Below are 24,717 nucleotides of genomic sequence, written 5' to 3' on the forward strand. Positions count from 1 at the left end.
GATCAGTATAAAAGCTTTGCCTTACAGAGCAGAAATATTTTGTGCTTGAACGATACTTACTTTTCAAAATAGTAAATTGAATTAGCTCTTCTGCTACAGGAGGACTGATTGGAATTACTCTCTCTGCATTTTTTTTTTCCTTCAGCATTAGTGTCTTGTTCAAGAAGATACAGGAAGCCAGTGTCAAAGTAATGGTTAAAAATTCTGCAACGTCTGGCTGTAAGCCTTGTCCTCCACCAGACTCTGCTGCCATGAAGCATGTTTGCATTTTTTATGTCTAACAAGAAAAATCACACTTTATTTTTAATTTTAAAAATGTTTAAAAATGTCACTTTGTTGTAATGTATTCCCACCTATTAAAGTGTTCTGCATTTTAACTAGACACTTTATTCCAGCAATCCATCAAAAACTGGAAGCGGATGGAACGGAAAAAGTAGAAGGATCCATGACGCAAAAACTGGAGAATGTACTGAACAGTAAGTTTTGTCCTTCCAGCAGCAACTATTTATGGACTTTGGACTTTCTAAGAAGCTTTAATAGATTCCTAGGAATATGGTAGAAGCTTTAATAGATTCCTAGGAATATGGTAGAAAGTAGAATCTAGTACAGTCTCTCTTGCCTTGTCCTGTTTGTGGCAGTGATTTTTAGGGTGTAATAGTACACCTTTTGAAATAAATGGCAGCTTTTGCCATTACTTTCAGTGGTGTTCGTGATAGCAAAGAGGATAAATGTCAAAATAAAGGAGTTCTAAAGCACTTTAAATGAATTCTGGTGGCATCTCAATTGTAAGCGTACAAAGAAAGCAGGATCTGTGTGGATAGATGGATCTGTAGAAGGGTGAGCAAAGCTAAATACCAGGATTGCAAGGATTTTGAGCAAAGGGAAAAAAAACAGATATAAACTGTTTGTAATAACAAGCTCTATTAACAGAATCTTTTTCACTTAATGTGCTGCCGTTTAGACTACTTGGAACAAGCATTCTTTTTAGAAACTTTGAAAAGCTGTCAGTACTTTCTTTTCTGTTTCTCTGTATTAGCTGTAGGATCGCATTGAGAGATGGCTTGAATTTACTGTCCCTGGGTATGCTCAGAAAAGTTACTTTTTTCATTCTGGGACTTCTGCCAAGATAATTTTACTTTGTTTCATTGTGATTTTTTTCACAGAGGAAGGGATGTTTCCCTTGGTGCTGTGTCAATAAGCAGGAATGACATGCAGATAGCTGACTCAGTGCTGGAAAGTCTGAGCGTGTTTTGTGAAATCAAGAAAGTGACATGGAAGTTCACTGTTTTTCTTCTCTTGTATGAAGAAAGCAGTGACTGTTTGGGGGGGGGGGAAAGCACAAAGAAAGGAGGGGGTTTTCTGAACAGCTCTAGCTCTTTTCAGTAGGGGTTTATTAATGCTCACAATAAAGTTGTAGTTTGAACGTTGTTATTCCCCCATCTCGTTGCCTGGAATGCAAAAAAACCCCCCAAACCAAAAATCACCAAAAAAAACCCAACCAAAAAAATCCCCCCCCAAACCTCACGCCCTATAGAAAGGCTGGAGTGTGTGTCTGTGTGTGCAGAGTGTTTGAGACACGCAGGGCAGGAGAAAGAAGCGTTGCTGAAATTCGCTAGCGCAGTCCTCAGTGCTCCGTGTCTATGCCACGTCATGCACCGAGCACAGACTCCTTGGAGAGCACTTGTGCGGCAGATTTTAAATAAAAAATTAAAAATGTAGGTCTGTGATGCTTTCCTACATGTGCTAATGTGAGACAAAACTACGATGATGTATCGTCCCTGTTGGGTTTGGTGAGAGGCAGCTCCAGTCTGTGTGCAGATGGAGCAGACCCTCTTTTTTGGGCTGGGTCAGCAGGGGAACTCGTGCCCTTAATGCCACTGCGGAGTGGAGTGAAGTTTGGCTCTGCTGCGAGAAGAATCGGCTGCTTTTCCTCCTGGTGCTTTGCAAGTCATGATGGGGGGAAGGCAGGGAAGCAGGGATACGAGGACTTAGAAAGAGTAAATAGCATTATGCAAAGCAGTTGAGGATCAAAGCTTCGTTTCTTGTCTGACCATTGAAACGCTTCCATAATCCATGAGTAACAGGGCCTGCTTTCAAAAATGACTTCAAATATTTAGGGGAATTGTACGTTTTGTGGACTGTAGGTGCATATTTTGAGAGTCAGTTGGTGTTGTGAGCTTGATTACAAACTCTTAAGAATAGGGATGTTTTCCACAGCATCTGAATATATGTTAAGTGTGCCAAATTATTGCATTGAAATGGCATGGGATAGCAGAAGCACAATCTGGTGCTACAGGTGGAATTACAGACCTTTGGAGTTTTTGCTAAATTGCTAAACAAGCTATTAAAAATACATTTATAAAAACATATGGTCTGCTACAATGAGTTTCATGGAGAATTGTGTCTTAAAGGAGGTCGCTCAGATTCCATTATGGGGTGTTTTTGTCAGGCGCTATGAAAAACAACGGTTGAGTAACTAGAGCTTTACTTTGAAGTAAACAAATTTGCACACAGTACATTAATTATCTATTTTGAAAGCATAGTTAGTCAATATAGGACCTGAATCGTTATCCATGGACTTCTAGGTTTGGGTTATTCATCAGTAATCAAGAGATAAAGATTGTTAGCATGGAAAGGATTTGGATGGGTGAGGAGGGACGAAATTTTATGGTATTTTTTGAAGTCTAAAAAGACAGACCTGTTTTGCATGAAGTATTGAATGTCATTAAGACACTAATGAGTAATTTGATATATTTCAATTTCTATGTAAAACAGCAAAAGTGCCCATAGAAAAAAGGCATTTCCCTGAATTGAGGATTTTGATAGCAAATTAATTCATAAAGAGATGAAGGCATGTGGTTTTAACTAAAGATGGGAATCACTGTGCTATTGCTGCAGTGGTCAGTTACCTTTAAAAACATCTGTATGAAAGTAAACAAAAATGCTTTGTTAATATAACTTTAATTCCTAGATATAGTACATTGCTTCTTGGCTGTTAAAAGAATGGACAAGAAACATATGAATTCAAACAAAACAAATGTTACTTGCTGGAAGGATTTACAAAACAAGCATTTATTATAACCTCGAGAGAAAAATCCTGCTTTATCAGTGGTCTGTATTTAAATGCCCAGCGAGCTGTTTGCATTGTGTACTTCTCCTTAATGGATTAAAGTATTCTATGCTAAATAGCAGGCAGTAGACATAGCTATCCTGACAAAACTTTTTTTACATCAAGGCTTCAAAATTTCAACAAAGTTTAAACGTTATTTAGATATAACAATTATTTTACAAAGCCTACTTTTAACATGAGCAGGCCACCCACGGTGTTGACTGGAGAAAATGGCATGCAAGCCACCCAGCGAGACTGATGTAATTTTTTTTTCATCTTTGCTTAAAGCATAGTCACTAGACCAGATAATGTAGAAACTTCTACACGCAATGATCAAAACCGCTAAAACAGTTCCACTCTTTTTTATTAATTAAAAATAAATCACCAGTTGAAAAACGCAAATATTTGCATGTGATAGAATTTCATTTATAGTAGGGAAGATTTATGTTATTCTGTGTTAGGAAAATATCCTTATTGCAAAACAGAATGCTTTTGAGTCTGGATAGAAAAGGTTTTAAGGCTACATTTAATGTATTTATTGAAGAATATTCGCAGGTAGTATAGAAACTTAACTGCATGAAGTTGTTGACCAAGACTTGCTCCTGTATGCAACGAAGCCAGTAAGAGTTTTGATGCAGTGTGAAGACAATTTGGATTCATTCTGTTACAGTGACCAGCTGGTTAGACTTTTTGCAGTCGTGACATTGTCTTTGACTTAATCGGTCGTGCTTTTAAGCGACTCACTTAAATATCAAATATTGTTAATAATTTTTAAGACTTAATTTGAAAACAGAAGAAGATTGTTTGCAAAACCTAGTGATAACTCCTAGAGACATTAATTAACATAATGAAATTCTACTTTTCTAAGAAGAAAACTTTCTATGATTTTTTCCATATCCTCAGATACATAATTTAGTTGTAAAATGTAGATCTGGAGCCAAAGCAAACGATAAAATATCTGCAGCAAAGTTAAGCATTTGAAATAGGAAAGAGTGGTTGTTTTTAATTGCAGAGGGGTCTTAGCACGTTGAAATGCTAAGCGTTCACTTTGAAATGGTATTTTGTCAGTTGTAAAATCTTAACGCAGTTGAACAAAAAAATATAATAATTCAGCAATAATTACTCATTTGCTCAAAAAAACCTTGAATGACTCATTAAAATGAGGAAAATCTGTATGGCATTCGAACTGATTACTCTACTATTTTTTTTATTTTCATCCTTTTTAAAATAGGAGCCAGTAACACAGCAGATGCCTTATTCCAAGAAGTGCTGGGTCGCAAGGACAAAGCTGATTCAACGAGAAATGCACTTAATGTTCTTCAGCGTTTTAAATTTCTTTTCAACCTTCCCTTGAATATTGAAAGAAATATCCAGAAGGTATAATCCTTTAAAAATACTTTTCTGTCTGCTGAAATTAGTCTGTTACCTTTTTCTTGACAAATACAAATGTTTGTTTGTGTTTGGGTTTTTTTTAAGGGCGATTATGACGTGGTTATTAATGACTACGAAAAAGCCAAGTCACTCTTTGGAAAGACAGAGGTTCAAGTATTCAAAAAATGTAAGATATGTGTTCTGTTATTTGCTGCTTTTATTTTTTAAACTTAAAGCTAAAAAGCACGTAGTAGTCTAAAAGGCTTTCTGTGGATTTTTTATGGATTTTTAATCCATAACAATGATAGATTTATAGGAACCAATTACTCTAAGCAGTATTTTTCACAGGTTTTCTGAATGAGGTATATGCTACAAAACGTGAATTCGCAGCCCATTTTATTTATGCATTAAGGCTTGTTATTACTAGACATTAAAAAAGGTTGCAGTGATTAAAATGTGACTTTGGATATCTCTCACTGGCATATTGTTGGAAATACTTCGTAGTCCAATTTTCTGTTTTTGTAGAACTGTCGTATACAAAATTTGCAGATGTGGCTTGTTATAAAATGTCTTCTATTGATTTCCACATCGACTGCAGAAGTGTCTGATGTCCTAGCAAAACAACATAATTTTCAGTCATACCACTGCTGAAGAGACACACTGAATTTATTTCCTCTCCCTACTGCTAGATTATGCTGAAGTTGAGACCAGAATTGAAGCTTTGAGAGAACTTCTGTTGGAGAAGCTGCTTGAAACTCCGTCAACATTGCATGATCAGAAACGTTATATAAGGTAATAATTTGCCTAGCATCTTCATCAGACATACAGTGCTAGATGTGCATTTAAATCTGTTTCCTAAATAGGATGGTGACTGTTTTTACTGTGGTTTAAATACTAATTTTAAAGGTGTAAGCGGAGTAGTTTGAGATTTTATGGTGTTATAAATAGCGCAGGTGGGTTGGTTCTTGATTGTTTATTGAATGATTGAAAAACAGTTCTTGAATGAGAGCAGTTTAACGAAGGATAATTGAGATTGAATTCAGTTTTTAAAATCTTTAAGGCATGTTTAGATGCCGTTGCGTCCTCTAAACCATCATATTGCATGCAGTGTCTGAAATTTGATCACTCACAGGTTGCAGATCTCAGAATAGATTCCTTATTAACTTGTCTTACACTTCAGCTTGACTTGGTGTGGAAATGGAATCATCCTGAGTCAGATGATAGGGAGGTTTTAATCCAGACGGTCATCTACATTTGGTTTTTGCTCTTTTATTACTCAGTCTAAGTAGTGTAGTTCTTTTATATTTCATGAACATGAACCAGTTCCCCAGTTTTCACTGAAATTTCTAGATTTTCTGTCATTGACAAAGCTAATGTGGAAGTCTGTTGTAGGCATACTCGCATGAGTTGGTTGGACGTTCTCCTACTGGTAGACCTCAACCTGCTTTATAGTCCTTGGAGCCAGACCTTAGAGTGCTCTGGAACATTTGATGGCTTTACTTAAAAAGCTTTTGTCTTTTGGACATTACTTGGGCTCCTGGTGTGGCTTTACATTCTCAGTGCTTGTTTCAGTTATCTTACATGTAGACCAAACGCGCTGTGTGAGAAACATTCTTAAAATTGTGACACCCACGTGAGGTCGTCGGTGTTCTCTATGCTCACCGGGCCCAAGGGTGGTATTGGGGTCCCTTTCCCTTACCTTAGCCTGAGGACAGTGGCCAGTGTACATTTATGTAGAGTGCTGCTCGTTCTTCTGGGTGCTGTGGAAATTTTGCCTATTTACTGGAATTGTGTTTTAAGGTGAGTAGTGAAGTATATTATGTCCTGAGTAAGGCACTGCTCTTTGCTTTCTATGTCAGTCTTGAAAAGGTTAAAGAGCAGCTTCTTTATCGAAGCCAAGTCTTATGAGCTCTTCTAAGGATTCTTTGGAAGAAATCAGAGGTGTATGTGTTTGATTCTGGGTTTGGGGGCTTTGTAGTTTTTCTCTAGCACCTTACCTTGAAGTATTGAATCTTTAAAAATATCTCAGCCTATATTAATGCAGACTGTTAATGTGACTACCAAATGTATTCCATGTGTAGAACAGTATAATGGAGGAGAGCAGGGTGGACAAATGTGGAATAATTTAGTTCTAATGAATTAACAGAATAGTGATTAAATTAATTTCAATACTTAAGATATGCCAGTGTGGTCATACTAGTGTAAATTTTGTGGAGGCAAGGTACAAAGAAAGCTTTCTTCAGAGCACTTCAGCTAGGAGGAAATTAACAAAATCCTAATTGTAAAATTATCTGCTTAAAACTTGCTATTTTTGCCGGTTTTTTTCTTCCTTGATGTATTTGTTTTATATGTCTCCAATGTCTAAGGCTGAGCAAGACCTGAAATGCTATGGGTTTCCCCCCCCCAGATATTCAATGTTTATCTTTATAATTAGGCTTCAATTTGTATTTTCCTCTCATTTCATTATGGTATTTACTCTGGCAATTATTTTGTAGTGTTCAAAAGCAGTTTACCATATCACTTAACAGCCAAGTAGATGTATTTATTCCAAGACCAATGGTCAATTTTTTTATTTTTTTTTTTTAGTTTGTGTCTAAGCAAAAACTAAACTCCCCCTTAACACTGAGGAAGGACTTGAGCTCAGAATTTATTAATGTCACCCTGTCAAAATGGCTGATTGTGTAATGTTCTCGTCCATTCAACCAAGCCTACTTTTACAGTTTATTTTTTTGCTCAAGTACTGCAGACAGTGCTGACAGAAGACAGCATTTTGCAACGCGCTCCTAATGAGCGTGAGGTATTATTGTAGTGATACAGCTTTGGTGGAGGAGTTAAAGATTCCCTGCACTGCTCAAGATAAGAAATCAGTGTACTTCACCCTGAATTTCTGAATCTGTCCCGAGTCTCATTAATGCAGAATGTAACGGAGCACATTAAATAGTAAAGTACCTACTACTTTTTGAAAATACTGTTTGAAGGTCCTGTTGTCAGATAGCCTTGAAAGCTGTAAATAAGAGTATATTACTTCTGCGTTGTCTTGGAAATTATAACAGCAGGCTTCTAATGCTCCCCTCTCCCCAAAGGCAGAGGGTGTTTTACTTCTATAGATGAGAAGCCCTAACCCTTTTCGTTATCTATACCCCCCTTTTTTTTAGAGGGTGTGTGCACATCCTAATGCAAAAAAAAAAACCCACCCTAAAACAACAAAACAAAAAAAAAAAACCCCAAAACCCGCAAAAAACCAAAACAGCCAGGAGCTTGGTTTACATCTGTTTGTGCAATGTGCGCTAAAATTAATGAGCTGCCGAGAATTAATTCCTTCTGTACTTACTTGTTAAGGTTACATGATGATACGGTCCGGACATACAAAGTGGGAAGAAAAATAGCATATTTTATATGCTTGAGGTGTCATCACTGATTGCAAGTGAATCGTGAAGCACTGAACTGCAACCTTGGCAGACAAAGAGCTTGGTTTCCCAAGTACTTTATTAGAGGCACGACTGAAAATACATGTTAATGTGATATTAAATATATGTGATTTTGTTTATTTCTACAGGGTTTTTTTAATGGAATTTTGCTTCCCTAAATGAGGGAGGGAGAATGCAAAACTTGTGTTTGCTTTGGGTATGAGTGTATCTTCCCAACTATTCTTGAATTTTTAATGTTATGTACAAAAAAAAGAAAGAAAGTATTTCTTAGTACATCTTTGGTCTGTTTTAATGAGGCCTTCAGTGTGTCAAGTCAGAGCTGTGATTTTTGGACTGGGTTTTACAGATATCTTTCTGATCTTCACGCGCCTGGGGACCCTGCTTGGCAGTGCATTGGTGCTCAACATCAGTGGATTCTGCAGCTTATGCACAACTGTAAGGAGAGCTATGTTAAAGAACAAAAAGGCAAGGATATGTTTTTGTTTTATATATGTATTTGACACTTAAGAATTTGGCATTGCCTTTTATTTGACAAGTTTTAGTGTACAATTGGTATCTGGGGTTTTTTCCCATCAATTTTGATAGCTTTTTACAAAGTTGAGCACTGACTGGTCTTTTTTTCTTTATTCTGTTGTAAAAACAAAACAGAAGTTGGAGTTTTCTTTTTGTTTAACTTGTAACTTTTAAGCTCTTTACATGGGAAAAGCATTAAATTTCAATCGTTTATCTGAAGTTTACCTCTTTGAGGTCACATGGAGTTTGGATTGTTGTCCCAGTCCGCCAGTTGGATTTCTTTGTCACAAGATACGCCGTGAGTGTACGGATATGCAGGGCATTGGGGTACAGGGGAATAACAGCCTGATTTCTTGGTATGCAGGGAATGGTAATACAGTGTTCTCTTGTTCTCTGTTCGTGTGCACTTTCAAAACTCACATTACACTGTTCAGGGGCGCAGACCTGTCAGTTGGACAAACAAGATATTGGGACAATGTTATATGAAGCCCAGCATGAGCACTTAGTGGTGTTCTTTGGCAGTGTTGCTCCTCGAAGTGCGTGCTCGTAGGTGTTACTTTCAGGTGTGGCAGCAACCTAGCTGCCAGTTAGCATCTCGCTAGCATATTTTCAAAATGGAATAGGTAGGAGGCTATAGGCGAGGCATTTCTAGTAGTAAAATCTGAAAACTGGATTTTTAAATTAGAAAATGACTAGCGGTGCCTTGATTCTCAAGAAGTCTTACTGAGTTCGCTGCCGTTTCTGAGATGAGTAGGCGTATTGGAACCTGGCCTCTCTTGGCTTATAGGTGACTCCCGTGTTTAGTGTTAGTGCCTATGTATCCCAAACCAAATAACGTGTTCACTTCTGAGAAACCACAGAAATTTCGCTGCAGAACTGTGCTGTGGAGGTGCTGCAGGAGGCGTGAACTCCTTAGCAGAGGTTGCAGCCTCAGGTGCAGAGGTCGCGGGGTGCAGCGCGCACGACGGCGATGGCAGTGGGCGTTACGATAGGGCACGCACAGCCCCTGGAGTACGGTGGGACCAGCTGGAACACCAGCTTGGCTTCTTGGCCTTGTGGTCAAAATTCAGAACGTTTCCAGCACCTCCCCATCTTCCCTCCTTGTCAAAATCCTGAGACACCACCACCACCACACCTCGCAACATCAGGAGCAAAACTCGCTTGTAAAAATGGCCGTGATTAACAAATCTAAGCTTTCTTTTTCTCCACTCACTTGCAAAATGTTGATAGATATCACTCAGCTTCTCAGCAAGAAAAATACAGGCATAAGGATACTAAGTGCTTGAGACTTTTTTGTTGCAGTGCTCTTTATAATATCGATATGCGTGCTCCGGTAAATGAATAGAACATGTGTCTGAGTTCCTCGGCTTGTCTTGAAAAGCTCAACCTGTTTGATGTTTTTCTTGCAACAAATCTGCTTACCTCAGCCTTAATATCAAAGGGGCCGTTACATTAGCAGCTTTGTTTGGCCACGGAAGAAGGAATTTAAATAACTTGAATGCCCAGTAAATGCATGCATGAATAGTTAGTGTGTGTATGAAAAAACTGGTGGTATATTATCGATTTATTAAAGAGCTCGTCAAATTTCAGAAGTTTCTTCCAGCCTTTTATGTGGTTCTTACGAAGGTGGTTTTTGTACAGATTGTAAAATACTCAAGAATTGATTCTAGTTGATGCAATTTGCTACTTAGTATCTAGTAGGATAAAAGAAGGTTGCTAAACATACTTTTTCCTTTCTGTAGAGCCTTAATTTTGGTATGCACCGGACAGGAGAATGCAAAAAGGAATACTTGGGAGAATTGGCTTCACTGCCAAGTGGAACAATGCTGCTTGTGATCAGAGACATGGAATGTATTTTAATCTACTTTAATGCTTTTCCAACTGGAGAAGTGTTGGGTTTTACTCATATAATGTCAAATTGGTTATGCAAGACTGAAGACGAATCTAAAGTTTGGTTTCTATGTTCCTAAATTCATAGGCTTTTTTTAGGAGAAAATAGTAATAAGTTTTCAAACATGGAAGTTCTCCACTTAAAAAATGCTTCCAGAAAAGATTATTTTTATATCAAGAATTTGGAGGAAGAGGTGGGACGTAAGGTTGATACTCTAATGAAAAGGGCATTAAACCTTTTTCTAGGTTTCCCTTTCAACAGGGAGAACAGACGTTGCTTCTAGCAGATGGTAGTTTCCAGGTGCTGGAATAAGAAGACAGGAATTCCATTTCCACCTTGAACATACCAACAAGTTCTGGCTATTCTTAGCTTAGTTCTGCTGCTGACTGAATGTGTGGGTTCAAACTGACTGAGTCAAAACTACTCAGAGTAGTAAACTTTAACCTCAGTAGCGGTTTGTGTCTATTTTTTGCATTTGTGCACAGTTTTTCAGGTTTCAACTGAGTTTGTGCCAAAGCATTTTGCTGCTCTTTTATTAGTTTTCAATGCAGAGCTGTGCCCTGAGTCATTACATGTGAATTTTACTACCCAAAATGGATTTGGGATTAGAGGAAAGCCTTTGCTTTTCTCACCTGGAGAAGTCCTTGCTGAAAACTATTACACGTTCTGGACAGATTTTTTTGTAGCTGGTTGTCAAACAGTAAATATTATCAACAAATTTTTTTTGCTGGATGTGACGTGTTCGGGAGGGGAAGGTTAATATCGCAGTTGCTTGCTGAACAAGCTAAAACCCAAGCCTCAGTGAATTCTAAGGAGCACTTACTCCAGATTCAGTCACCGACAGGACAAGCCAACAATCTACTCTCAGGAGGACAAAATTTTTCCTGTCGTCTCCATACTATTAGGAGGTTGACCCTTTAGTCATTACAGCTGAAATAATTTCATTTCCTTATATAGAAATAGCATCTTCTCCTGTCTTCTGTAGGAGGTTTAGTGAGGTGTCCTCTCATCCAGGCCACTAGTAATGGCAGTCAGGACAAATCCCCAGTGTTGGTAAGAAGTAAGTCTACTTTTCTGCGTCCTCTGTAGGTTCCTTATCTTTGTCTGATGGTTGCTTTCTTGGTAATAACTGTACTTCAAGGCTCTCCTAAGCATACGTGGTGAGTGGAGTGAGCTAATGTACATGCGGAGGTGGTTGAAGGTACTATCAGAAAATCGCATATTAGAGATGTGTTTAAATACATGTTTATTTCTGGTTTATACCAAAGTATATATTTTTGATATAAATGTGAATCCTTCACTTTCAGTAGCACTATCACATGGAAAGTTTTAAAAAAAGAAATAAAGTCTCTGTCCTTGGATACTACTAGAGATTAGCCCCATCTTGTAGAAATACGCTGCAGTTGTAAGCATGTCCTAGAAGTGTAAAGTGTCTGAGCATAGTCCAGTCTCTGGTGCAGCCTGAAAGAAGAAACTGTGGCAGGTTTACAGGGCTGTCATGGGCTCTGAGTTCTCTCCTGGAATTCGTTTCAGGCATTAGCAGAAGTTCTATATGTTTCAAATACTGTCTGTTTTCAGTTAGTCCAACTTGTGTTAATATTATTTCCAAAACCTAAAAGGTGTATTAAGCTGTGCTAAGCTTTGTCAGGTAACTAAGCAGCGTGGCTTAAAGGCTGACAACTATGAACAGCAAGTTACTCAATTGGATGTTTCCTTTCATTTTAATAGTTATTAATTGTAAAAGATGCAGTAATCTGATCATTAGCTCATCGGTTGCGTTTATTTCAACAGGTCCAAGCAGGACGGGGATTTTTCTCAAGTCCTGTGTATGAAGTACTTTACAGCAGCATTTTGGAGTGTGTTTCCCTTGAGGAATATCTCTGTAGCTGCATTAATGTGCTGTTTCCCCTCAGTCTCGAACAACCCCGTCGGTTTGCTGGTTAGTCTTGAATTCCGTGGGTTAACGTTCCGTTGCTCGCTGGGGTATGGCTGCTGTCACTCACCCGTCGTTGCCTTGAGCCCATCTGTCTCCTGCTCTGTGCAGCCACAGCAGCCCTTCCTCGCTTGCGAGGTCTGAAAAATGCAAGCAGATGATGTTCATGTTAGGAGAAACTGTTAGAATCCAAGCCTGCATGTTTTAAGGAGTGAGTGGATATGCGTATATGACAACAGATGAAAATTTTTCCTGCTCTAAGTACTCTGAAGTCTGAGCAGCCAGGACAAAGAGACCAAGCAGCGTGGCCAAAGTCATGGTGGAAGCACGAGGCAGTGCAGGGGATGCCCAAATCATAAAGCTCCCGTGCTCATGACCTTAGGTTAAGCCGTTCTCGTGCTTCTCTGATGGTCAGATTCTTCCATTAAAGGTGCCCTTGTAGATACAGGACCCACATGCAGCTGGCTGGAGCTGTAGCTCTGCTGACGTGGTCATGCTTGTAAATGTATGGATTTATGAACTTCTTATGTTTTCCACGTAGTGTTTATCTGCCTTACTAAAGGATTAGGCAGTTATGCTCTCTTACTGTTTTTAGAAACCTTTTTTTTTTAATGGCTACAGAGTTATTTTCTGAAGCATTGATGCCTTGATCAATCTGATCACATCCCACTGTTGCTGCCCACTGGAATGACCTGAAGCAGGTACAGCCAGCTTGCTGCAGTTACTGGGTGAGGAGATGTGTTAGAGAGAGGGAGGACTGAGCGGACAGGAAAAAGGGCGTTTCTGAAGGCTACGAATAGAAAGCTTCACGTGGGAGAGCACGATGCCAAGTCAGGACAGTATTTCTTGAATCTCTAGCAAGAGAGAGCGTAATGATAAACTGAATTATGCTGTTATTTTATGCCTTGTATAGGCTGAAGTCTGAATTGCTTCTTCCGAACTTTGAACTTGTGATTTGTAGAAGTCTGGGGACTTTCGAACCTGGTATCTGGATAGTAAATGATTTCCTTCAGTGAAGATTTTACATATTTGTAATTTTTAACTTTACTTGGCAATTCCCCTGTTATTAGGGCATAATTGTAGTTTTTCACTATGGTTTATGCTTCCCAGGTTTATTGGAGTACAGGAAACATGGGGGATATAATGACGTAAAATGACATGAAAATAAATGTAAATAAATGAGGTTTAGTTTAAGATTTGCCTGGGACACCGGGCGGATAGCCAAAATGAGTTAAGCAATGGGATTCTTCACGTGAGTATCGGGGGAAGAAGCTGTGGGGGTTACGACTGTTTTCTGTGGCCGATGGTTATTTGCTGAGGCTTTAACAGTGGCTTAGTAGGTTTTGTGATCCTCTGAGCTGCAACGGTAGGGACTCTCAATCCAGGTATCGTCAGACTGACTGAAAAAGTCTTCGTTTCTAAACGGGTCTTGCTGAGATATTATGTAGCCTTAGTGCAAATAAGCTATCTGTTAGCACCCTTTAGAAAGTAAAACTGTAAATGGAAACACCGACACGGTTATAGTGTGATCTTTCTGCTGCTCTTTGGCTTGCAAAACATACAACATACGACCTGTTAAAGTTCCCAACGTGGAGACAGTTCTCGAAACTGGAATATCCTAGTTCAGTCTTTGTGATTTTTGTTGTAGTTCTTATTGCTGGGGAAATAAAAAAAATCTCGTTTTTGCAGCCCTCAGGCTCTCTGGATATGGGTGGAAAAGCTGTGCGGGACTTTTCGGTGCCAGAGGAACAGCAGCTGTGCGTGGTGTGAAGGAGGGAGACGGATGCCTCGACCACGCTGCTCTTTCTTCTGTGCCACACTGGGATTCTGTTCACCTTGCAATGAATGATCCATCTTTGTTAGGTCAGACAGGCCGGCAAAGCTTGTGTCAAAAGGGCCTTTTCAATTTGTTATCCTAGCAGCTGGTTCCCTTCCATTGCCTTTGCTTACTGTACATCTGGAAGAAGCCTTCTTGCAGCTGGAAGCCATTTCATGTCTAAACCGCATCCCCTGTCCATAGCAAAATACACTTTTGACAGCAGATGTCAAGCAAACCTTTAATGGGTTATTAATTAAAAAAAAAAAAGGAATAGAAATTAATCAATACAAAATTTGACACAGGATTTGTTTTCGTCTTTTACCACCTGTATCTGGAACTTTGCTGTTACTTAGCATTTTTAGTAGAATCTGACATGTTCAGAAGTGCAGGAGGCATTCTTATTTTGTATAATACTTTAAATAATATCTAAAGTTTTATAAAGTCAGTAAATATTGTGATTATAAAACAGCACAGGTAGCTTAAAATCAAAATTGAAAAGAGTAGTACTACTGAAGACAAAGCGAAACTCTTCTGTGGCCAGAATTTTCCCTTGGTGTCTGCTCTGGTCTTTTAATTCCTTATTCAGGCAGTGAAGTAGAAGGGGACTGTTTTCAAAATTGTTGATGATCTTGATGTCCACTGGAGCTCGTGCTAATAAAATGACATCATTTTTATTGATGTGCTGAACTTGAAGTGTTTGTCTCCAGTATTTTTTGGCGTGCAGGAGCGACAGTAAGGCTTACCCTTGGGCTGCGACATACTTAGAACACCACTAGAAATAGTAGCCCTAAATACCCTTTGTGTGGTAAACTGAAAAATACTTTCATTATAAATGTATTTAGTATAATGAAGACTAGCCTTAAGATTTAAAAAAGCGTTCATTTTTAAACGTATTCCAAAAAGATTTTTTCCATAAAGGGCAGTGATTTTCATCTTCCACGCTCTTCTCTGCTAGAAATACAACCCCTTTTCTTCTTGATCGTTTCAAAACGTCAGGTTCCTAATAAATGTAAGGTTAGAAAGAAGAAGTACATTAAAAACAAAGGAAGAATAAAATGCAGTCATTCATCTGTTGAGCAGGTTGGTTTTTCGGTAACTTCTCGTCGCCTGATTTCATCCCTAGACAAATTGAAATTCTCCGTGCGGTGTCCTTGAAAGGAATCTCATCCTGGCCGTGTCGGTGCGGGCTCCAGGCGCTGTGTGTTTGGTCAACAAGCAACAGTGGGTGGTCAGGCTGGAGCACAGGACAGGGGCCCGCTGTGCACAGGAAAAAATGTTCAAAGGTGTTTAAGGGAGGTAAGGAAGTCTGCCGCCCTTCAGAGAGCCCGGGGGCTGTAGCTCAGCCTTCCCGCGCTACCGTAGCCTGTGAGAAAATTCACTGTAAGATGCATAACGGAGGAAAGAATACAGCTGCTTTTAAAGACATCATTGACTGGTTTGCAGATGGTGGAAAAATCCATTTTAGGCAAACTTCACGTTCGTTGTCCTTTTCACCGAGGCTGCAGCGTGCTGCGTGCAGGCAGCGTCGCAAAACACGGGGTCAGGGTGTGGACGGGAGCCGTAGGTGCTGCGGGCACAGGAGCACCCTGCAGCAAACTGAGAAAACCTGCAACTGGGGGTCGGCACGGGTGACCCTTGATTTACAGAAAGTGAAAGCACAAACCAAATAAATGAGCTCAAAAAGCATTGCGCTTTTTTTTAGATCCTCATTTTGGTGGATCTTACTGCACTAGAACAGATCTGAAAAAAGCTGCTGAGCTATTTATATTTCACACAGTAGCTGAGTGTTTTCATTCCGTTCTACCTACCTTCAAAATATCTGGGCACAAAAAGTTGAAACCCCGAAAAATCCTTTTTAAAAAAAAAATCTGAAGCAGTGTTAAGATCCTTAGAACTTCTTACTTGATCTTCTCGTGATTTTTACAGTTGTAAATGTAATGAAGCTTTAATTATACTTCTGGTTCGTCATGACTGTTTGATAGAAGAAGAGAAGGTAGTACATTTATTTTTCCTGTGTTACCTTGGTTAAATACACACTTGGCACTGGCAGCACTGGCAGATATACTCCATGTAGATGCTGTATTTTTAAAAAAAATACTTCTCTAACTTCAAAAATGCAGTATATTTAAAAAAAAAAAAGATGATCTGCTAAGAAAGTATATTTCATGCTGTTTATACAACATCTTAAAACCTGTTAGCACAGTAAAAAGTTAATTTCTTGAAACTTTAGATTGTTGCTCTTCTATATTCAGGATCGAGGAATGTAGAAATAGTACACAAATTGAATAATGAATAGCCAGTAAATTATTATTTGGGTAGTTTATTTAGGTTTGTAAATATTATTGTCTACAGTCTGTACTAATATTAATTCATTGTATTACATTATGCTGCTAAATTTAAGCTGCTGGCTCCAGAGAGGGAACGAGTTGGGATGGGAAAAAAATTGTTTGTAAGTTAGCTCTCACTTTTTTTGCAAGATTTATGTGTTAGTGAGCAGTCTTCAAGCGCTATCTTCCGGCAGGGCGAAAGCAAGATCAGCTTTGCTAATGCAGTCCAGATGTTTATTAGTCCTGAGGGTATATGAGCTGTCGTAGTTCCCTGCTGCTGTGTTATACTTGCTTGTAATGCTAGACAACCAATTAAGAAATTAGTTCATGTTAAACTTTCTTTTCCTGGCACGGCTGCAAACTGATGATGTGGTTTTTCTGGTGGAACAAGAGAGTATTCTTTACGTGCTTTCTGTTACTGGTGAATATCTAAACCATTTGGGCAGCGTGGGCTTAGGGTATCAGCAGCAACACAGACCTTTCAGGCTGCTGGCTACCTCAGGCAAATGGTTTTAATTGAGCTAATTCGCATTAAGATGCTTTGGTAAGTGCGTCTGTTTTTGTTAATTCTGAGGTTTAGTTGGCACTGTCATTTTTTGAGTCCGTCTGTTTCCAAGAAGTTCCTCATGTTAACAAGGTGTGTGAAAGGTGAGGACCAAAATTCTATGCAGAGACATCAGAGAGGGACGTTTTGGTGTATCATGGCTTTTTCCAGTTCTGTTTTTTTGTGAAAGTAGCGTTGCTGCACTCTTGAGGTTTTTTAGTGTATGTTTTAACCAGCATTGTCTGTGACAGTTCTGGTTTGTCCTTCTTGGCATACCTTTTTTTCTTTTTTTTTCCCAAAGAAGATGCAGATATGCTGAATCTGAGTCAAATTCTTACAGAAGCCCAAGAGCTCTGTGCGACACTTAAAATTTGTCAGGGTCTTCTGTACAATTTCATTTTTATTCTTGATAGAATCTCTATAAGATATTGAATGCAAGCTTTTTTGATCTGGAGAGAAATCAATTTGTTTTGGTTTTACTTCATTCTGCGAAGTTGCTGGAATGCTTTCATGGAAGTTAATTATTGCAAATTTACAACATTGAAGATGTGTTGTAGAAGTCGTAGGTCTTTAAATTACAAATATGCTGTATGGGTAGTTGTGTAGTACATGTGCATAATTAACTGTTTGCACTTGCAGCATACATGTCTACTTAAAAAACTTCTGAAAGCTGTAGTTTTTTGCTGTCTCATTACTTGATATTTTTAGTTCGTTCAGAAGGAAAAGTCAGTTCCCAAATTCTTGTTCAAACTCACTGTAGACCTTGTCTGTGGTGATGGTGGATAATACACTTAAATCACTGCAGCGGATTCCAGGTTGCTGAAAACTTCCCAGTTTTAAAGGTGTCATAAAGATGAGTCGTTTTTAAAAAACGGTGTAGGAGTTCATTAAGTGCACAGAATCATAATACAGACTTATCATAATACAGATGAAAGATAGCACGGGTGGGTTCACCAAGTCAGTCAGTGCTGCGTGTCCGTCACGGCTGCGAATGACATAGCAAACTGGAGCTGGCTACTTAGGTTCTTACACTGTGAGCAGTCGTAGGATGAGTGGAGGAGCCAGCAGTTCGCTCACTAAGGACAGTGCCACAGCGAAAGGCCACAGGAGATCTCTTTAAAAGCTGTTAAAGGATTAATGGCAGAAAGAATTTCTTTCAAAAGTAACTAAAATCCAATACTGTCACCTATTGGAAGTTTGTGGTAACTTTCACAGTACTTAATTTTGCTGTTGAAGCCCCAGCTGTTGACTAGGTATGTCTTTACTGCTGCGCTGGTCTGACAGCAGCATAAATTTAGAATAAATATTGCTCAAATCCTTTTCACTTTCTGTTACTCTTGGATCTGAGCATTGCAGCGTTACAGCTGGTGGTCTTACTGTGTGGCCTTCCTGTTACTTTAAGTGAATGTAGGTATGGATGGAAAAGATCAAGAGATATAAACTCAAATGCGGAGATTCTCACTGCAAAATTCAACATGAATTACAAAGAGAGATTTCATCTTAATACAAGAAGGAAATTTTTTACTGTGGGAACAGTCAGTCACTGGAGTAACCTCCCCAGGACAAGGGGCAATGGGCACAAAGTGAAGCAGAGGAAGCTCCAGCTGAACCCGAGGAAGAACTTCTTCCCTCTGAGGGTGCCGGAGCCCTGGCCCAGGCTGCCCAGGGAGGCTGTGGAGTCTCCTTCTCTGGAGATATTCCAGCCCCCCTGGACGCGGTGCTGTGCAGCCTGCTCTGGGTGACCCTGCTTGGGCAGGGGGTTGGGCTGGGGGACCCCCAGAGGTCCCTTCCAACCCCTACTATTCTGTGATTCTGTGATTCTGTGGTGGAGTCCCCATCGCTGCAGGTTTTCAAGACACAACTGGAAACTTGTCCAGGGTGGTAGATAATGTCCTCGAGGCTTCCTTTCCAATGAAAGATTGGACCAGATGAGCTTTTTGAGGTCCCTTCCAACCTGAGCTGTTCTATAATTCTGTGAGTTATGATGAAGTTTAGCTGTTACAGCTCAGTTTGCCAACGCTGAAATAATTTTTGATGGTTACTTTCAGAAATGTATCTGTAACGTGAAATGCATAAAGCAGCAATTTAGACTTTAAAAGAAATATTGGCAGTGTTACGGTACGTTAAAAAATCATCATGGTCGGCTGATTATTACATAGCTGCCTTCTAAAACCTGCATTAGGCTCCAAGTATCAACCTCCATCAGATTAGATGATTGCTTAGGACTTGCTAATAGTGACCTACATAATGACAGGTACCCAAAGAAATAGAAAAATTGTTTGATACACTGGGAAATACTTTGTATGTTTGTAGGTATGTGTGAGTAGGGGGTGTTTTATGGACGTGCACAAGCATACAGAGCCATTAGTTCGTCTGCTGCACGATGGGTGAATTCCTTCTGCCTGCTCTCTGGAGAGGTCGGACACTCTGCTCCTGGACCGCTTCAGCTGGAGGCACAGAAACTTCTGCTGTTGAAAAGTGTGTGTAGACATACACCAGAAAAAAATGTGTGCTGTGTCACTGATGGCATAAATACGTATTTATCCATGGCTTTCAAGCAACTGATTGTAGGGCTTTAATTAAAGTAAAAGCAGAGAAACACCCAGACCACAGAATGGTGTTTCCCACATGGTACTTGTGGTTTCCACTTTGCTACAGGAGTCGGTAGTGGTGTTGCTGAATAGCCTTGATGTACATAAACAGTTGAAATAAGCAGGATTAAGCATGTTTTTGCTAGATAACTTTTGTCTTGTCTCACTTCTGAATTAAATTAGAAATCCACATGCAGCATGCAGTTTCCTGTCAATTGGTGTGCAAAATCATTGTTGCTTTTTTTCCCTTCTCCCTAGGCAGCTCGTTGCTTCACAGTCCCATGTTAGACCTGGACAGTGATGTGCGTCCGTCCCCAATTGGCCATCTCAGTCAAACTGCGTCACTGAAAAGGGGCAGCAGCTTCCAGTCTGGCCGTGACGATGGTAGGCATCTGGTTTAGTTGGAAAAACCTTACCGTCGCTTACTAAAGGGGTCCTCTGTGGGTTTTGCAAGCAAAGAGCAGCTCATAGGTGAAATCTGCTTCTTAAAATGTAGTTAAGGTACTAAAAGTCTTTTCCATACAAAACTAGAACTATTTTTTTTTTTTGGTATACATAACCACCTATTGCCTACCACCTTTTGCTGCAGTTAAACCTTTTGTGTGTGTTTGCGAAGGTGGCTCTCCTTGCTTTTACTCCTTCTGTGACTTCACGTATCTGCTCTTCGTTCTCTAATTCTGTAAACCCAGAAAGGGAAACAAAGTGTGGGACTAAGCTGGAGCAGTGTGTCCGCAGCCAGCTGAGCCTTGTGTGTCCGAAGTGTCTTCAACGCCCTTGTCCAGCCAGCTTCGTGTCAGGACTCTTTCAGTGGTGACATCGCAGGAGACAGAAAACGTGGTTTTTACAGGATAGATCATTTCTTACCAAAGTACTTTTTTGCAGAAGGTGGTTTTTTATGGACGTTCTGGCTTTGGTCTGCTTTGATGTTGCTCTTTCCTAGTTCTATGGACTCCCTTGAAAAAACATCTACAAAATACCTGATTTTTTCGAGCAAAAAGAGGAATGGAGGGAATCATTCAAGAGCTTAGAATGAAGAATGAGAACTGTACGTTCCTGTGCTGCCGCAGTGTATCTTCACGTACGAGACAGTTAAATTGCATCACAGTTTGAGGTTGAATGCTTATATTTCAAAATGTAAATTACATCAACTTTTCAAAATACACATATGTACACTTGGCATACCAAGTAATTAATTACTGTATTATGTCCTTTCTCAGCCCAAAGACTTGCATGAAGTTGATTATCAAGTATTACAAAGCAGAACAGTAAATGGCTGGTTGCTGCTGGATACCATCCACTAGCAATACGCATGCCACGCTCAATGTGGCAAGCAACATCCAAAATCCAGGGTTTTTTTTCCCTTGTTTGAATTCTTCTGCATGTGTCTCTGCTTAAACGGTTGCATCTACGGAAGGCAATTCCAATTCAATTGGTTATCTTTGCTTTTAGTTATGAATCCATAACCTTTTACAAGCTGAAAAAGAGAAGTCTTCAGCAGGCTTTACAGATTCTGTAGCCACCATTTTAAACCAAAATTCAAAGGAAAACTAGAGGGTATATTGGAGCATTAATAATCCACTGCAGAGACCCCACAGTCAGAAGGAGTTGCCTCCGAGTTGAGCTCACTGGTACTTAGTGCATGTGCCCACTGCATGCTTAGGAGCAGCTGAAGGCTCTACCACTGCCATTAGGCAGCTATTTTTGCCTAAATGGTGAATTCCCATTCTGTGTAGGCAATATCCTCTAGCAGAGTAAAGACAAAAAGTGCTATTTCACCCAATGTTTTCCAGCATTTCCACAGAGTTATGTAGGACAATAGGTTTTAAATGTTATTATTTGTAAAAGACCAGAGTTTATACACAAAAAAACCCACACCAACAAACATGGACCTCTTTAAGTGTTTTTGTTTACATTCGTGGTTTTTTGGTTGGTTGGTTGGGGTTTTTTTTTTTCCCAAAATCTGTGATTTATTTTTCCAGGCATTCTAAAATAGGTGTCATCACTGTTACACCGATACCCTGTTCGGTTAAAACGTCGTAGTTGAGAACATTTTCATGGACAAGGCAGTTGGGTGTAGAAAAGTATTTCACAGTTTCCTTTTCCTCTGTTAATTAGTGCTTTCTTCTGCCACTTTTGGCCCCATTTAATAAGAAACTGGCAAAAGTGACCTGCTGCCAGAATGTGAGCTGTTCTCCTGGTGTGTTTTATCAGCTAGTGTAGGAGTGAGGGATGCTGCAGTGTTACGTGTTAGGATGGAGTTCTTCATCCAGCAATCTTACTAGATAATTAGCGATACATTTATTGAGTTTTAACAACAGTGTTGGAATCACCTCTGTTTTTCAGAGAAGAGTTTTACCAAACAAATAAAAATGAAGATGAGAGGTTGGCAGCTTGCCCCAGGCCACAATGGAAAATTTTTCTGAGCTGGAAATAAAGCGCTCTTCCAGTTTCCGTTGTTTGCCCTAATCACTGGCCCACCTAGCAGACCTGTTCCTTCGGCATCACCACCTCAGCTTTGGGAACTTCTAATGCCTTGATTGCTTGCGTGTTCCCTTACCTTTTGGAGTGGTTTGAAGACAGAAGACGGGCTGGATGGACTGTTGGGTGCATTGCATTAGAGACCTCTACAAAGAGGGCCTGTTCGGTGTAGATTGTCGTGGTGCTGGCCCCTTGTAAGCATATGAGAAGAGAAGAAGGAGCTTGTGTACATATATATGGTCCAGGCTTTAAATTTCTCCATTCCTACCTGAAAGTTTTTATATATACTGTATGTTTATATATACTGTATGGTATTACTTGTGTAATACAAAGCAGCAGCAGGCTAATAGTACATTTTTCTATTATTAATTCAAAGTTTATTAGTTTTGCTTTTTCCTTCCTTTCTCCACCTTTTAGCTTGGCGATACAAAGCTCCTCAGCAAGTTGTATTTGTTGAAAAGTTGACGAAGCTCGTTGTAAGTCAGCTGCCCAACTTCTGGAAGCTCTGGATTTCTTACGTGAATGGAAGTTTATTCAGTGAGGTATGGGTTCTTCTATATAAATAACTTTTAAGTAACAAAGCTACATAATAATTATGTTTGAATTATTATATTTCACTGGAGGAACTGACTGGACTAATTTTAACAGTGAGGTTTATAAAACTACGTGTAGACTCTTGCACATTTGAGAGATGCTACCTTGGCTAGCAAGGTGTCTTGAAATACTAACCTACAGAAGTGAGATTTTTCTTTTTATTTTTAAAAGAATAAAAGCAGACAGTGGAATTACTTAGAAATCTGCCAGTTGTGTGTCTGTGTGTTCCAGATGCTGGAGTCAGTATCTGTTGTAGTTTCGCCTCTTACTCGCAGCTGGCCAGCTGCCCTTCGTTGGTGATCTGAAGAAATATCAAACAGCGTGGAGGAGAGAGATATGAGAAAGACAAAGTCATACAGAAAAAAACTGGTTCCTTTCTTTGGAACAAGAGTACTCATTTCTCGAGCTTGAAGTATTTGGAAGTGGGGATAGGTGTAAGAGCAGAGTTGCGAAATGACCAAGGCCCAGAGGGGTGTACACAGACGTAGTACAGAGAGTCTGCTCTGGAGGTGCAGCCAGCTGCAGTCACCTGTGCTCCTGGTCCTTCTGGCGCAGATGAGCTGGTTTTTACAAATTATGTAAATATCATCTTGATAGTGCAAGAAGTAGGTAAAAAAAAAAAAAATAATTATTCATGACGTGCCGTTTTTAGATGCACACTGTTAACAGACTTGGGAAGGATGCATTTCATAATTAATTTGATGTGGGCGGTACACAACTTGTCACCATAATCGTTACCAGATAAATACAATAGCTTTGGTGTCGGTGTTATTGCTAAAATTTGGCTCCAGAATTACATGATGTTTTCCAGAGAGATCACTGCTGATCCTCGAGCCATGTTTGTCCTTCTCTTGAAGGAGAACGGTAGCGATGGCGTATTCCCAAGGAGCAGGTCTGACAGACAGACACATGGCTGAGGTGTAGTGAAGGCAGCTCTCTGTTCCATCAGCAGCTAAGGCATGAGTTCACACCTCATCTGCGCAGGTATCGCTGCCGACTCCAGCTTGGACTCACTCCTGCTGGGCCTTAAAGAACTCTGGAGACCAGGTCTGTAAAGAGGTGTAGAGATAGTTGGGATAATACAGAGCAGGTGGAAAAATAAGCAAGCTTTTGGACATGCATCTTATTCAGAGCAGCTTCAGTATCAAACCTAAAAGTCTGCGCATCTCAAACTTCTCTAACTGTTACTATATCATTTCATTTGCTGAGATTGTTTTTATCCTGCTGTGCTTAAATCCTGAAGTCGTCACAGCTGCAGCATTCCACTACAAAGTTATCGCTAAAGCAGAACGACAGCCAAAGATATCTACTGTTGTCTGCAACTTCAGTAGAAAATAAATAAAAAAACTTGGGAAAAGGAAATTTGGAAGTGTATCTTGTCTTTTTCCTTTTCTCTAACGAACTAAAGAATTAATTTCTTAAGCGGTCATTCTGTTTATTGCCACTGTCTGTAAAACAATAGAGTGTTTTCATATGATGATACTAATAGGTACTATAGCCCTGTATATGTTCAACACAATGTACAGGGTGTTATAGCTCCAGTGAAATAGATTCTGTTTGCCATCCTCCTTTTACATGACAAAATCAAAAGAAAAATATGACATTTACTCATAATGTTCAGTGAAGGAAGTAAAATCAAGAATAAACCTTAGGACTGTTGACTTTCACAAAAATAATGAATTTCATAAGGGAAATGACAACCTTTGTATTTGGCAACAGTAGCATTGGAAATTAGATTTTAGAAATTGACTTGTCACTGTGATGGTTTTTTTTTTTTTCCTCTCTGGGTACAATGAAAAAGAAAGCAATTTCTAGAGAAACTGAGACATGAACTGTAAACAAGGCTGAAAAATTCTGCTCATGAAAATGACTGCAAGTGGAAAATGCAGTGATCTTATGTCATGTCTGAACAAAACATTGTTTCCATGTGTTTAGAAAGGGGGGGGGAAGAGGAAGTACTTTTCCTGTTAGTCTTTAAGGTATATCTGCTCTTCTTCTGCTGGGCCAGATTCTGAGCTTGTGAGAAATTAGTCCCCATACCTTTGATTTCTTCTGCTCCTTTGGTCCTTGCAGAAGCGCCCATGTTCTTGGGGAGCGAGGAGGGCTGGTGCCCTCGGTT

General features: G+C 39.6%; 1 protein-coding gene across 3 annotated transcripts in view; it reads left to right on the forward strand.

Annotated features, from left to right (window-relative positions):
* Positions 1-24,717, forward strand: part of EXOC2 (exocyst complex component 2) — a 129,306-nt gene that overhangs the window by 43,452 nt on the left and 61,137 nt on the right. For all 3 annotated transcript variants that reach the window (XM_075417179.1, XM_075417181.1, XM_075417180.1), the window contains 7 exons: positions 396-476; positions 4,341-4,486; positions 4,586-4,667; positions 5,170-5,272; positions 8,255-8,373; positions 19,785-19,910; positions 22,422-22,546. In XM_075417179.1, coding sequence (XP_075273294.1) covers positions 396-476; positions 4,341-4,486; positions 4,586-4,667; positions 5,170-5,272; positions 8,255-8,373; positions 19,785-19,910; positions 22,422-22,546 — 782 coding nt within the window. The remainder of the gene's footprint in view (positions 1-395; positions 477-4,340; positions 4,487-4,585; positions 4,668-5,169; positions 5,273-8,254; positions 8,374-19,784; positions 19,911-22,421; positions 22,547-24,717) is intronic.

The sequence above is a fragment of the Opisthocomus hoazin genome, chromosome 3 (genome assembly GCF_030867145.1).
Source record: "Opisthocomus hoazin isolate bOpiHoa1 chromosome 3, bOpiHoa1.hap1, whole genome shotgun sequence".
In the NCBI taxonomy this organism is placed as follows: domain Eukaryota; kingdom Metazoa; phylum Chordata; class Aves; order Opisthocomiformes; family Opisthocomidae; genus Opisthocomus; species Opisthocomus hoazin.